Source organism: Eschrichtius robustus, chromosome 6, assembly GCF_028021215.1.
Source record: "Eschrichtius robustus isolate mEscRob2 chromosome 6, mEscRob2.pri, whole genome shotgun sequence".
In the NCBI taxonomy this organism is placed as follows: domain Eukaryota; kingdom Metazoa; phylum Chordata; class Mammalia; order Artiodactyla; family Eschrichtiidae; genus Eschrichtius; species Eschrichtius robustus.
Genome location: NC_090829.1, coordinates 23,800,982 through 23,816,963, shown reverse-complemented (window position 1 = coordinate 23,816,963; position 15,982 = coordinate 23,800,982). Strand labels below are relative to the sequence as shown.

The window sequence follows — 15,982 nt, the reverse complement described above, 5'->3', positions numbered from 1 at the left end:
AGAGCCCGGAGTCCTAACCACTGGACCGCCAGGGAATTCCCAGTGGCACATTGATTAGCATACCCTCTGGGAATAGACTTGGGGTTTTTTTTAAACCTTTCATAATTAATCAAGGTCTGCATTTTTAGTTACAAGTAACAAATGACCTTCTTGCAAAGGTTATATGTCTCTACTCAGCTAAAGATGAACAGTCCCTAGAGAAAATTGGGAAACTGCACTTAAGTTCATGGCACCCTTTTATTTTTCTCTGTTAAAATAAGGGGATGATCCCGATATCTGTCATTTGTTTTTATTGATTGATTAGATAATTAACTTGACTGAAATTAATTCACATTCAGCCAACCGTTGCTACTTACATTTTATTTTTGCTAGTAGTAAAAATCTAAAACTTTATTTCCTGTGAAATGAATTTAAGGCATTAGGCATCAGCATACCCATGAGGAGCCTTTATGGAAAGCAGAGAAGTCCCTAAAGTCTTGCCATCAGGTCTCTTTTGGAGAAATAATTCAGAAGGCATAGTCAGGAAATCAGGAGAGTGGCCCTTTAGATGAAGAAGCTGGAACTCTTTTTGGGAGTCAGTGGAGGCAGAAGAACTTGTTGCTTCATCCCTGGCTTTTTTTAGATCTGACAGAGCCTCCCCAATTCTAAGGGTACAGTGTTGCTAGGCATACCTTCTCCAGTGTACTTTCTTTCTCTTTACATATCTTCTTTATCTTTTACTCAAGCCTTCTTTCTCTACTTTTTATTTTATAATTTCTAGGATATTTGTGGTGATTTAATTAACTTTAACTATACCGTAATCCAGTATTTTTCAAAAGGAGTACTAATTGTATTTTGAGCAGGACTACTATGTATTAAATAGGACTGCCCTGTATATGGCAAGACAATTGGCATCTTGGTCCCTGGACACTAAGTATTCTTAACCTGTGTCAATTATTGTAACTGAATGTGCCTCAACACATTTTCAGATGCTTATTAGAAAAGTGGTACTACCTGTGATAGAGAACTATTGCCTTAATTCTTCCTTTCTATTCTGAAATTATTTCTAAATCTGATAATATTTTTGATTGTGTTGCATTCTTTACTAGCATATTAATGTATTTTAATAGTGACTTTATGTTCCAGGCCACTAAAAAAATTTATCCATTTAGGGGTCATTGTAGACATGATCATTAAAAAAATAATGGTGGAAAATAATGCCTTACCAATCTCTGTAAATTTTGCTTTGCTGATGATAAAATATCCTTACATTCCCATGAAATAAGAATATAAAATATTTGTATAATTTATTAAATATAGTATATTTATTATATTTATATATTCATTTACATGAACATAGTATATGAAATCCGTATAAAGTAAGTATGTGTTATTATTATTACATACATAATGTTAGGAGTATATGGTAGCTTACCATAGTTGGTACTGGATTTGTAAGTAATTTGCTTCCTGGTTAAAAATTGTATGATCTGATAATTTTTTTTTAATTTGACTGTCTTCATAGTTTCTTCCCGTAAGTACACAAATAAAGGTTACATTTCATTGACTGAATTATATTAACAGTGTATTAATTATGAGCCTATTCCTACTTATTTTCATATGATAATAAATGATTGGGGAAACAAATATTACTTATATCTATATACGAAGGACGCTCAGTTTTGCTCAGTAGCCACTATTTTGATGACATACTCATGTTTTAATTCAATGTAATAATTATCAAGACCTCAGTTTTTCCCAGGTATTTTACCAGTTCCTTCACCAGGTCCTTCTTAGAATATGAAAATTAATTTTTAAAAAATAGTTCTTGCCTACAGAGTTTGCCATTTAGTACTTACTGTAGAGTTTATTTCTTGAGGCAGTTTCACAAACTCTATGTTTCCTCCCCCTTTCATTCATCCTTGGGAATTCTGTTATTTAGGGAGAGAGAGGAGCAGAAATATTCTGCCTAGAAATCCTTTAAAAAAAAGCAGGGTGGGGGGAAATAGGTCACTTACTTTTGAGAATCCTTACATTGCCACAATCCAAAATGTTAGTGATGTCTTATCTCCAGGTTTTAAAGGTAAAGAAATGCTGCTTTAATGCTTTGTGTTTCCATAATTGACCTTTTTGTTTTTATATTTAAAGAAATATTCTATAAAGTACAACCCAGGATATGTGTTGGCCAGTCGCCTTGGAGTGAGTGGATACCTTGTTTCAAGGTTTACAGGAAGTATTTTTATTGGAAGAGGATCTAGGAGAAAGTAAGTTTATGTTAGAGAAATTTACTTAAAGTGGCAGAAAAAAATTAAATAATAAAGATAAAATGGTTAATATTTCAGTATTTATTTTCTCTTATTAATTGCTCTGAATTTTCTTTAAAAATTATGCATAGATTCCTCTGATGGTGATCTTTTATCTAAATGGCACATGCTTTAGGTGGTTGGAAAGACAGTTCTTATTTTTAGCAGCTAACAAATTGAACCTTGAAAAAAGGTATCAGAAGGTGTGTGTGAATCTCAATTATATATTCCCCTGCATTTCCTTATTTCATTCTCCTCTCAATTACATAATCTATTTGTATGCTTTGTTAACTTGGGTTTTGAAGCCTTTCCTCTAGTTTTTCCACTACTGCTACTTTGGAAATAACCATGATAACTAAAATGTAGAAAACCAATCAAGACTAAACTTTTTTCTAAAAATTGAAAGCAAAGCTTTTTATTCTTTGAACAAAATTTTAAAACTTTTGTGTGTATGTGTGTGTGTGGTTTAAATTCAGCCCTCATGGAGACCATAAAGCAAATGTGGGTTTGAATCTCAAATTCAACAAAAAAAATGAGGAGGTACCTGGATATACTAAGAAAGTTGGAAGTGAATGGATGTATTCATCTGCAGCAGAACAACTTCTTGCAGAGTACTTGGAGAGGTAAGTGCCTAGCAGGATCCTACTGGGCATCCAGAAACGTAGGAATGTGGTAACTATTTTGCCTTGCTGATAAGAAAAATGTTTCCTTTTTTAGTAAAATGTGACATACGTTAATATAAACTTAATTTAGTGTCGTGAAGCATCATAGCCACTAGTTAAAATAGAGTAGAAAAATACTGTACTTATATTATTCAGAATTAGAAAGGATGATGAGAATTGGCCTCCTTTTAATTAAAAATTTCCTTAACTTACTATCATAAGTTATTCACTACTCTGCATGTCTGTGTCAGTAGTAAGAGGATTGATATGGATAAACAAAACAACTCTTGGCATAGTGAATTTTCTTAAAACTCCAGCTGGACAATAGATTACTATCCTAGAATTACTGAATTTTATTGCTGAAATAGTCTAAGAAATCAACAAGTCTCAGCTCCTCGTTATAAAAATGAGAAATCTGAGTACCAAGATTTACTGAGTTAGTGTCAACGATTCATAGGAAATGCTCTACTTCTGATTAACAATTGAATGTTCTGTCCATTGTTCCACTGGTTTCTCACCTTCTTATATTTGAGGATCCCTGTATTCGTTTCCTAGCGCTGCCTTAACAAAATACCACAAACTGGGTGGCTTAAAACGACAGAAATTTATTGTCTCACAGTTCTGAACACCAGAGTCCAAAATCAAGATGTTGATAGGGCCATGCCTCCCCTGAAGGTGCTAGGGAAGGACCTGTTCCATACCTGTCTCCTAACTTCCTGTAGCCTCACGAGTTTTGTTCCTTAGCCTATGGATGCATCACCCCAGTCTTCAGTCTTCACATGGTTTTCTCCTTGTGTGTCTTCATATCATCTTTTTTTTAATTTTAATTTTATTGGAGTATAGTTGATTTACAATGTTGTGTTAGTTTCAGGTGTACAGCAAAGTTATTCAGTTATACATATATTCATTCTTTTTTAGATTATTTTCTCTTATAGGTTATCACAGAATATTGAATAGAGTTCCCTGTGCTATACAGTATGTCCTTGTTGGTTATCTATCTTATATAAGTAGTGGGTGTATGTTCATCCCAAGCTCCTGATTTATCCCTCCCCGCCACGTTTCCCCTTTGGTAACCATAAGTTTGTTTTGGATACCTGTAAGTCTGTTTCTGTTTTGTAAATAAGTTCATTTGTATCATTTTTTTAAAAATTAGATTCCACATATGAGTGATATTATATATTTGTCTTTGTCTGACTTGCTTCACTTAGTATGATAATCTCTGGGTCCATCCATGTTGCTGCAAATGGCATTATTTCATTCTTTTTTATGGCTGAGTAATATTCCATTGTATATACATACCACATCTTCTTTATCCATTTCTCTGTTGGCGGACATTTAGGTTGCTTCCATGTCTTGGCTATTGTAAATAATAGTACTGCAGTGAACATTGGGGTGTATGTGTCTTTTCGGATTATGGTTTTCTCCAGATATACGCGCAGGAGTGGGATTGCTGGATCATATGGTAGTTCTATTTTTAGTTTTTTAAGGAACCTCTATACTCTTCTCCAGAGTTGTTTTTCCAATTTACATTCCCACCAACAGTGTAAGAGGGTTCCCTTTTCTCCACACCCTGTCCAGCATTTACTGTTTGTGGAATTTTTGTTGATGGCCATTCTGACCTGTGTGAGGTAATACCTCATTCTAGTTTTGATTTACATTTCTCTGATAATTAGCGATTTGAGCATCTTTTCATGTGCTTTTGGCCATCTTTATGTCTTCTTTGGAAAAATGTCTATTTAGATCTTCTGCCCATTTTTTGATTGGGTTGCTTATTTTTTTGACATAGAGCTGCATGAACTGTTTGTGTATTTTGGAGATTAATCCCTTGTCAGTCGCTTCATTTGCAAATATTTTCTCCCATTCTGAGGGGGTTGTCTTTTCGTTTTGTTTATGGTTTCCTTTGCTGCATATCATCTTTCCTTTGTTTCTGTCTCTGTGTCCAAATTTCCCCTTTTTATAAGGACACCAGTCATACTGGATTAGGGCCTATCCTAATGACATTTTAGTTTGATTACTTCTTTTAAAATCCTATTTCAAAATAAAGTCAGATTCTGGGGTACTAGGAGTTGGGACTTCAGTATGTCTTATGTTGGGGTGGGGGTGGGGGAGACACATTTCACCTGCATATTACCATCTAAAAATTTAGATAATTTCTTCTATTTACCTCCATGTTTCCTTTAAAATGTCATGTTTGGACTGCTTTTTCTTGATTTTTCAACTTGACGTATGCATTGATTTCGTACCATGAATGATGAAGCTTTCTTTAGCTTTCTTTTACCAGCCCCACTCCCCATTCCCTTACCTCCCTACACACATGAACACATTTCCCCTCTCATTATAGTTTTATCACAATTTTTTAAATTAAATCTGTATTTAAGGTTTAGTTGATGAAGATAATGTAAATGGTCACCTCTGGATCTTGTAGAGTATTGCATTTCCTTTCTTGTACACATTTTTGTTTTGTCTGTGTTGTTTATTCATTTGTTTCTTATCTATGTTCACGTAACTAATGCGGCCCCAAACTCTGTGCCATAGCTGGAAAACTTAATACAGTCAAACAAATCATGTGACCTCTCAGTTCCGTTTTCTTCTTGTATACTTCCTCTTAAAACTGTCTTTCTTCCTGCTTCAGTGTGAACTAATTGCTCTCCTGGGCTGTTGTACAGCTTTCATTCAAGTTTCTCTTTACTGTCATCCTAGGAATTCCCTTCACCATTCTTCGGCATAAGATTCCTTTATTTCCTGGCTTTCATGCTTTATTCCTTCTGATTTATGTCTCCATTTTGATGGAGCACTTATGCCAGTAGCTTCCTGAGAAAGCTTACATGTCTGGAAATTTCTTTAAACCTCCCTGATACTTGGTTGATAGCTCACCTGGGTCTAGAATCCTAGATTGGAGATTATTTTCCTTCCGAATTTGAAAAGCGCCGCTCCATTCTCATGTTTCCCTTGCTGTCAGGAAGTCTTGTGTTATTCTGATTCTTACTCTTTGTGCATGATCTATTTTTCATTTTCAGAAATCTTTTTAGAATCTTCCCTTTACCAATACTATTTAATAATGTGAAGATGTGTGCCTTGGAATGGGTCTTTTTTCTTTTATTTTGCTGGTCAGCCCTTTCAGATTTGAAACTGATGCCCTTCCATTCTGAGAAACTTTCTTGTATTATTTCTTTGATAACTTCCTCCTCACCATTTTGTTGTTGTTGTCATTCTCTCTTTCTGGGACTCCTTTTGATATATGTTAGACCTTTTGGATTAATTCTCCTAATTTTCTTATCTCTTTTCATCCGTTTTCTGTATTGTTATACTCCTGTTCTACTCTGTGGGAGATTTCTTCAGCTTTAACTTATTTTTTATTTTTATTTAATCATTTTTAATTTCTAGAAGTGTGTCCTTATTCTCTGGCATTCCTTTTTTATAGCATCTTGTTCTTATAATGAATGAAATGTCTTCTTTTATTTCTCTGAAGATAGTAATCTAGATTTTCTTCTATTCTTAATATTTTCTGTTTACTACAAATTGCTTTTTTTTCCTTTTCTGTTTGATTTGATCTCTCCTTTCATGTTAAAGTTTTTTTTTTTTTTTTGGTCTGGTGCTTCTTTAGTGTCTTACCACATTTACTATTCAGTGATTAAAAAGCTGACGGGAAATTTAATGTGCTTCAGTGAAGCTTCTCTGGTGGGGCTTGGCTGTTTCAGCAGAGCATCTCCAAATATCACTACCTATATGTATATCTTTTCTCTTGAGCTGGGTAGTTTTCCCAGAAAGGTATTCTACAGCCTTTTTCTTGGATGACAGATATGGAGAACAAAACTGACTTCCAGTGTTCTGGAAATTAACCAGAGAAAGGGGGTCTCATTACATAGTGGATACTGTGGTACACACCCAGATGTCTCTTCACGACTCAGGACCTATTCCCTGGGCAGCAGGAATGCTGCTGTCTCACAGCCCTCAGCAGTGAGCCTTTTCAGGAATTGCCCGACAGAAGAGAACTGCCTCACCTAAAGTTATGTCCCTTTGCCACAACAGCCACACATCCAATACCTCATCAACAAGAAGATGTAAAGGCTCAGCCAACCTGATTGCCCCAGTTCAGGATAAGTCTGAGGAGCCATCCTACTTTGAGATCTCTATGCTACTGGCCAAGGAGTTCATTAAGATTGAACCACAGCCCAACTTCTCCCTGTGCCCAATTCCACTTCCTTCCTTCCCTTCCACAGGTGTTGTTTCCACAGAACACACTAATAAACCTCTTCCATGTTTATCTCCATCTCAGAGTCTGCTTCTTAAAGATGTTATACTTCCTAGCCTGCTTCCTAGTGGCATGTTGTATAGTAGTTATATTTTCATTGATCCCCTGTTTTCAGTAGGGCACCTATCCTCTCTTCCTCATGCCCCACCCATCCAGTTTCCTGTGCCTGGAGTACCCAAGGCTCGAGCAGCCCCTATTTAGCCTCTCTGAAAGTAAACTACAGGATTTACGCTGAGGTGGAGGTGACTGCATAACTGCTTATTATACAAAATTTTCAACTAAAAGCCTGTTAAACCCACCCCATACTGCAGCATCAAAATGTACGGAGCCCGTATCTCCTGAGCTTTTGCAGACTTCCACAGTTCACGTCAACTTGCTTCTTGTTGACTTCCCACTCTGGTGACTTAGGGTACAGCTTATTCCTATTTGTCAAGTCAGTTCATACTTATCTATTCAGTTTTCAGTTTCTAAAATTTCGTTAACTCAACCTGTACTATCAGATTCTCTGCTGCTCTCTTCATCTGTCGTTATAGGTCCATGCCCTTTTTTCTACTTTACTATTCTTTTAGCAGGCTAGGATGGGAGCAGAAATAAGCACATGTGTTCAGTCTGCTACGTGTATTTGAAAGTACTACAGTACACTGTTAGAAAACAATGAAATTTTGAGGAATATCAGAAGAAACTTTTAATGGATTTTCATTTGCTCTTTTGTGGAGTGCTCTAGCTTTATTGTGAAAACTAGAAAATGAACCTGTATACATTATTTTTGTCCATTTATCACCTGTCATTATAGTCTAAGAGGGATAGAGTCAGTGATTGAAGTTTATAAGTAATCATAGTGTAATTATACTTAAGAATTGAATCATTTCTCCCTCATCTTTTTTTGAGGGCCTATGAATACTTTCAATCTTTTGGTCTCTATCCCTTATATGTGTACATAATTAGTCCTCAATATATTTAATATATCCCCTTAGGATCCAGAAATTTGATAGGAAGTTTATATGAAATTAGCCATATTTTTAAAAGCAGTATTTTTGTTTGTTTGTTTGGCTAGAGCTCCAGAACTATTTAGTTATATAGCCAAAAATAGCCAAGAGGATGTGTTCTATGAAGACGACATTTGGCCTGGAGAAAATGAGAACGGGTAAGCAAAATTGATGAGATTTATTGCTGCATAGTTCAACTTAGTGGTTCTACTGAAGGGTAGTAGTTAGTTTATCAAGAATTTATATTACTTTTGGGGGGAGGGTTTTGTATTGTTTTGTTCTTGCTTTAAGATCTTAATATAATTTTTTATTTCATTTATATCAGTAAAGTACTTTTAAACTAATTTTTGTGGTTTTTTTTAATTACTGAGAAATAACATGTCCATGTTTATATTGGATTTATAATTAGCCCCAATTAAGTGTTGTGATTAATTATATATTTGATATCTTTTATAATTCACAGCCCTCAGAAAGTTCATATCAGGCCTTTTATATAAACCCTCAGAAAGTTTCAATTAATGTGAAAAAATTATTGTTTTTAATATAGTGCTGAGAAAGTTCAAGAAATTATTACTTGGCTAAAGGGACATCCTGTCAGTACTTTGTCTCGTTCTTCTTGTGATTTACAAATTCTGGATGCAGCTATTGTTGAGAAAATTGAAGAAGAAGTTGAAAAGTGCAAGGTACTAATTTTCAATAACGAAGATTATTGACGAGATTTGAAGTTAAATGAACTGTATGTTATCCTACAAATAATTTATTTGTATTTCAATCAAATAAAACATATACTCAATGATTCTAAATTATGTCAAAATATTCTGTAATTTAAAACAATATTCCAGCCTTTTCCAGTGTCCATTAAGTTTGTGTAAATAAATATAAATGCACATCTTTTTTCTTTTGGCCCCACCCTGTGGCATGTGGGATCTTAGTTCCCCGACCAGGGATCGAACCCATGCCCCTTGCATTGGGAGCATGGAGTCTGAACCACTGGAACACCAGGGGAGTCCCTAAAGCCATAGCATTTAAATTTTATGTCCTTGTAGTGTTTCTAATTTTAAGAATTAATATTTTTTGAGTCTAGTCAGTAGAAAGTTTGTGATTGAGAAATAAGGTTAATTCCCTGTTCTTTCCTATTCTAAGTTCTTTAAAAGATACAGTTCATGTTTTTATAGAACATAAAAATTATATTTATTTCACTTTTGTTTCCCACTGATAAACTCATTCAGTTACTAAGTATTTTTGAAATCCCACTTAAACTATCCTTTTTTTATGTCTTGATTTTAAAAAGCAGTAACCTGTGTAGGCTTAACTGTTTTATCTGTTTTGATTCCCTATCTTGATGCAATAGAAAATGGGTTAATTTTATTCCTTTTTTTAACTTACAATTTTATTTTTCACGTATTTGCCTTTTTATTATAATGATGTTGCTTTCCTAACACAGTGCTCTCTTGTTTGAACTAATAGCAGAGTAAGTTAAGAACTGGTCTTTCACGTCATTTTCCCCCATCCCTCTTTCAGTACTTAAAACCTTAGGCAAGATAGTTAACCTTTCCATGCCTCCATTTCCTGATTGGCAAAATAAGAATAAAATAGTCCTCATATAGCCCTCAAAAGAATTAACTGAGTTAATATAAACTCCTAATAATGCCTAGCTATTATTAATGCTTAATAATACTTAGCTGTTATTATTTGAATCCTCTTATCACATGCTCAAGAGCTGTGAATTCGGTCTGGAAAATCACCACCAGATGACTCTTTAAGAAAAAATGTAAGGCTCAGAGCCAAGAGTTTGATATTTTGAAAGGTTAATGATATTCAGCTGAGGATAGAAAGCCTGCATTTCGTTTTAATGTCTTTCATTGTAAAGTCTATTTGTCCAGTATGGTTTTTGAAATGAGTTTTCTACTTAACAAAAGTTTATAACTTTAAGCCCTCAAATTTTATTTGATCCCATTTGGATGCAGAGCTTTCTAAAATGTTTTACACATTCTCCTCTTACTTTGCAAACTGAAGATACACATACAAAGTTGTAGTCTATTATTTTGATTACAACATTTTTTAAATGTATGTACATATAGATAAGACAGGACTTTTTTATTAAACCTGTTAATGAGTCAAGGAGGACCAGTTATGAGTGACTCTTTCTTTTTCCCTTTTCAGTGTTATAATGTTATTAGGGTAATAAAGAAAAGAAGGAGAAAAAACTAAAAAATGAACATAACATTCTGAATATAATTTAAACTTTTCTTTTTAATGCAGGGTCATCATTAAAAGTATCCCTAGTTTTCTTATTGACAGTGGTTCCCAAACTCAGCTAATTATCAAAATTACTGGAGGAGCTTTTTAAAAAACACGCATTCTGGATTCCACCCTCAGAGCAGTACTTCTTGAACTTTGCAAATGAATCACTGGGGGATCTTGTTAAAATACAGATTCTGATTCAGTAGCTCTAGGATGAGCAGCTCTTGATATTCTGCATTTCTAACAAGCTCCCAGGTGATCACACTTTCAGTAGTCATTCCCCAGAACTTCTCATTTTAGTAGCTGTGGGTTGGGGCCTATAGTGAAAATGCCATAGTCTATTAATTTGCCTAATGACTCAGGTTTGAATGCCATATTTTCTAATTAATGCTGTAATTATAGTAATAACGCCTAGGGATGTGTTAGAACATATGGGTTGTTTTTTCATATGCAATCCTCCAGGCACAGTTCTTGTGTCTGCTTTTTTAAATTACTTTAAATCTTTTCTCATATTCTTTTTTCTTGCTATTGTCAGTAGGCACCAGTTGTACTCTATCAGTACTTCTAGTCTGCTATGCCCTGGAAACATAGACACCTTGTCAGTAAGACCTTCACTTTTCACCCTATTTACAATTTCAGTCTCTCCCCACACTGCTGATCCCCCTTCTCTGCTTGATTTTCCTCTATGCTTTTTACCTTTAAACATGCTATTTTTTTTCCCTTAGTTTGTTGCTTGTATGTCTCCCTCAACTAGAATAGAACAGTTCACTGTTCTATCTCCAATACCTAAATCAATAAATGGCACATAAATAGAACTCAGTAAGTATTTATTGATAGATAGAAATGAAATATCTCTATAATAAAAGAAAATAGACTCTGTTTAAAGGCTGGAGCATTTTACAGTATATAAATACAAGAACTCTATAGTACATAGACTCTGTAGCTTAGGGCTGTTTTGTGCCCTTTTGTACTTATGTCCATAAGCTATGGTCTAAAAATAGGTGACTATCATTACAAGTAAACTGCTGCCATTTTTCCTATCAGGTAAGAATTCACTTTTTGAAAATATTTAATGTAAATCATAGTAATGGATTGCAATGGTTATAAAGTATTCTCACTTTTTTTTTTTTTACATAGTATATTTTTCCCTGTTAATTTTTTTTTAATAGATCTTTATTGGAGTATAATTGCTTCACAATACTGTTAGTTTCTGTTGTACACCAAAGTGAATCAGCCATATGCATCCATATGTCCCCATATCCCCTCCCTCTTGAGCCTCCCTCCCACCCTCCCTATCCCACCCCTCCAGGTCATCACAAAGCACCGAGCTGATCTCCTTGTGCTATGCTGCTGCTTCCCACTATCTAACTATTTTACATTCGGTAGTGTATATATGTCCATGCCACTCTCACTTCACCCCAGCATCCCCCTCCCACCCTGTGTCCTCAAGTCCATTCTCTATGTCTACATCTTTATTCCTGCCCTACAACTAGGTTCATCCATACCATTTTTTTTTCCTAGATTCCATATATATGTGTTAGCATACGGTATTTGTTTTTCTCTTTCTGACTTACTTCACTCTATTGACAGACTCTGGGTCCATCCACCTCACTACAAATAACTCAATTTCGTTCCTTTTTATGGCTGAGTAATATTCCATTGTATATATGTGTCACATCTTCTTTTCTTTTATAAAGTGAAAGGTGGGTTTTTTTAAATTTATTTATTTTATTTTTGGCTGCATTGGGTATCTTTTGGGACGTGGGCTTTTCTCTAGTTGCAGTGAGCGAGGGCTACTCTTCGTTGTGGTGTGCGTTGTGGTGTGGTGGCTTCTCTTGCTGCGGAGCACGGGCTCTAGGCACGTGGGCTCAGTAGTTGTTGCGGCTCGCGGGCTCTAGAGCCCAGGCTCAGTAGTTGTGGCGCACGGGCTTAGTTGCTCCGCGGCATGTAAGATCTTCCCGGACCAGAGCTCGAACCTGTGTCCCCTGCATTGGCAGGTGGATTCTTAACTGCTGTGCCACGAGTGAAGCCCGCCACATCTTCTTTATCCATTCATCTGTCAGTGGACATTTAGGTTGCTTCCATGTCCTGGCTATTGTAAATAGAGCTGCAATGAACATTGTGGTACATGACTCTTTTTGAATTATGGTTTTCTCAGGGTATATGCCCAGTAGTGGGATTCCTGGGTCATGTGGTAGTTCTATTTTTAGTTTTTTAAGGAACATCCATATGGTTCTCCATAATGGTTGTATCAATGTACATTCCCACCAACAGTGCAGGAGGGTTCCCTTTTCACCACACCCTTTCCAGCATTTATTGTTTCTAGATTTTTTTGATAACTGCCATTCTGACTGGTGTGAGGTGATACCTCGTTGTAGTTTTGATTTGCATCTCTCTAATAATTAGTGATGTTGAGCATCTTTTCATGTGCCTCTTGGCCATCTGTATGTCTTCCTTGGTGAAATGTCTGTTTAGGTCCTCTGCCCATTTTTTAATTGGATTGTTTGTTTTTTTGATATTGAGCTCCATGAGCTGTTTGTATATTTTGGACATTAATCCTTTGTCTGTTGTTTCATTTGCAAGTATTTTCTCCCATTCTGAGGGTTGTCTTTTTGTCTTGTTTATGGTTTCCTTTGCTATGCAAAAGCTTTTAAGTTTAATTAAGTCCCATTTGTTTATTTTTGTTTTTATTTCCGTTATTCTAGGAGGTGGATCAAAAGAGATCTTGCTGTGGTTTGTATCAAAGAGTATTTTTCCTATGTTTTCCTCTAAGAGTTTTATAGTGTCTGGTCTTACATTTAGGTCTTTAATCCATTTGGAGTTTATTTTTGTGTATGGTGTTAGGGAGTGTTCTAGTTTCATTCTTTTACATGTAGCTGTGCAGTTTTCCCAGCACCACTTATTGAAGAGGCTGTCTTTTCTCCATTGACTGTTTTTGCCTCCTTTGTCATAAATTAGGTGACCATATGTGCATGGGTTTATCTCTGGGCTTTCTATCCTGTACCATTGCTCTATATTTCTGTTTTTGTACCAGTACCATATTGTCTTGATTACTGTACCTTTGTGGTATATAGTTTGAGGTCGGGGAGCCTGATTCCTCCAACTCTGTTTTTCTTTCTCAAGATTGCTTTGGCTGTTCAGGGTCTTTTGTGCTTCCATACGAATTGTAAAATTCTCTGTTCTAATTCTGTGAAGAATGCCACTGGTAGTTTGATAGGGATTGCATTGAATCTGTAGATAGCTTTGGGTAGTATAGTCATTTTCACAATGTTGATTCTTCCAATCCAAGAACATGGTATATTTCTCCATCTGTTTATGTCATCTTTGATTTCTTTCATCAGTGTTTTATAGTTTTCTGAGTACAAGTCTTTCACCTCCTTAGGCAGGTTTATTCCTAGGTATTTTATTCTTTTTGTTGTGATGGTAAATGATATTGTTTCCTTAATTTCTCTTTCTGATTTTTTATTGGTGGTGTATAGGAATGCCAGAGATTTCTGTGCATTAATTTTGTATCCTGCGACCTTACCAAATTCATTGATTAGTTCTAGTAGTTTTCTGGTGGCATCTTTAGGATTTTCTATGTATAGTATCATGTCATCTGCAAACAGTGACAGTTTGACTTCTTCTTTTCCAATTTGTATTCCTTATATTTCTTTTTCTTCTCTGATTGCCGTGGCTAGGATTTCCAAAACTATGTTCAATAAGAGTGGCAAGAGTGGACATCCTTGTTTTGTCCCTGATCTTAGTGGAAATGCTTTCAGTTTTTCACCATTGAGTATGATGCTTGCTGTGGGTTTGTCATATATGGCCTTTATTATGTTGAGGTAGGTTCCCTCTGTGCCAATTTTCTGGAGAGTTTTTATCATAAATTGGTGTTGAATTTTGTCAAAAGCTTTTTCTGCATCTGTTGAGATGATCATATGGTTTTTATTCCTTAATTTGTTAATGTGGTGTACCACATTGACTGATTTGTGTGTATTGAAGAATCCTTGCATCCCTAGGATAAATCCCACTTGACCATGGTGTATGATCCTTTTAATGTGTTGTTGCATTCTGTTTGCTAGTATTTTGTTCAGGAATTTTGCATCTATGTTCATCAGTGTATTGGTCTATAATTTTCTTTTTTTGTGATATCTTTTTCTGGTACTGATATCAGGGTGATGGTGCCTTCGTAGAATGAATTTGGGAGTGTTTCTCCCTCTGCAATTTTTTGGAAGAGTTTGAGAAGGATCGGTGTTAGCTCTTCTCTAAATGTTTGATGGAATTTGCTTGTGAAGCCATCTGGTCCTGGACTTTCGTTTGTTGGCAGATTTTAAATTACGGTTTCAATTTCAGTGCTTGTGATTGGTCTGTTTATATTTTCTAATTCTTCCTGGTTTAGTCTTGGGAAATTGTACCTTTCTAAGAATTTGTCCATTTCTTCCAGGTTGTCCATTTTATTGGCATATAGTTGTTTGTAGTTGTCTCTTACAATCCTTTGTATTTCTGCGGTGTCAGTTTTGATTTCTCCTTTTTCATTTCTAATTTTACTGATCTGTATCCTCTCCCTTTTTTTCTTGATGAGTCTGGCTAAGGGTTTATCAATTTTGTTTATCTTCTCAGAGAACCAACTTTTAGTTTTATTGATCTTTGCTATTGTTTTCTTCATTTCTATTTCATTTATTTCTGCTCTGATTTTTATGATTTCTTTCCTTCTACTGACTTTGGGTTTTCTTTATTCTTCTTTCTGTAATTGTTTTCAGTGTAAGTTTAGATTGTTTATTCGAGATTTTTCTTGTTTCTCGAGGTGAGATTGAATTGTTAATAAACTTCCCTCTTAGAACTGCTTTTGCTGCATCCCATAGGTTTTGGGTCGTCGTGTTTTCGTTGTCATTTGTTTCTATGTAGTTTTTTATTTCTACTTTGATTTCTTCAGTGATCTCTTGGTTATTTAGTAGTGCACTGTTTAGCCTCCATGTATTTGTGTTTTTTACAGTTTTTTTCCATAATTGATTTCCAGTCTCATAACATTGTGGTCAGAAAAGATGCTTGATACAATTTCAATTTTCTTAAATTTTCTGGGGCTTGATTTGTGACCCAAGATGTGATCTGTCCTGGAGAATGTTCCATGTGCACTTGAGAAGAAAGTGTATTCTGCCACTTTTGGGTGGAATGTTCTATAAATATCAAATCTATGTGGTCTGTTGTGTTATTGAAAGCTTGTGTTTCCTTATTTATTTTCTGTTTGGATGATCTTTCCATTGGTGTAAGTGGGGTGTTAAAATCCCCTACTATTGTGTTACTGTCGACTTCTCCTTTTGTGGTTGTTAGCAGTTGCCTTATGTATTGAGGTGGTCCTATGTTGGGTGCATAAACATTTTTTTTATACTTTATTTTATTTTATTTTTGGCTGCGTTGGGTCTTCGTTGCTGTTAGTGGGCTTACTCTAGTTGTGGCGAGCGAGTGCTACTCTTCGTTGTGGTGCATGGGCTTCTCATTACAGTGGCTTCTCTTGCTGTGGAGCACGGGCTCTAGGCTTGCGGGCTCAGTAGTTGTGACACACGGGCTCAGTAGTTG

General features: G+C 35.5%; 1 protein-coding gene across 2 annotated transcripts in view; it reads left to right on the top strand.

The window, feature by feature from the left end:
* XRN1 (5'-3' exoribonuclease 1) overlaps positions 1-15,982 on the top strand; it is a 98,679-nt gene that overhangs the window by 47,585 nt on the left and 35,112 nt on the right. For both annotated transcript variants that reach the window (XM_068546037.1, XM_068546036.1), the window contains exons 24-27: positions 2,128-2,243; positions 2,759-2,905; positions 8,251-8,340; positions 8,730-8,865. In XM_068546037.1, the coding sequence (XP_068402138.1) occupies positions 2,128-2,243; positions 2,759-2,905; positions 8,251-8,340; positions 8,730-8,865 (489 nt within the window). The remainder of the gene's footprint in view (positions 1-2,127; positions 2,244-2,758; positions 2,906-8,250; positions 8,341-8,729; positions 8,866-15,982) is intronic.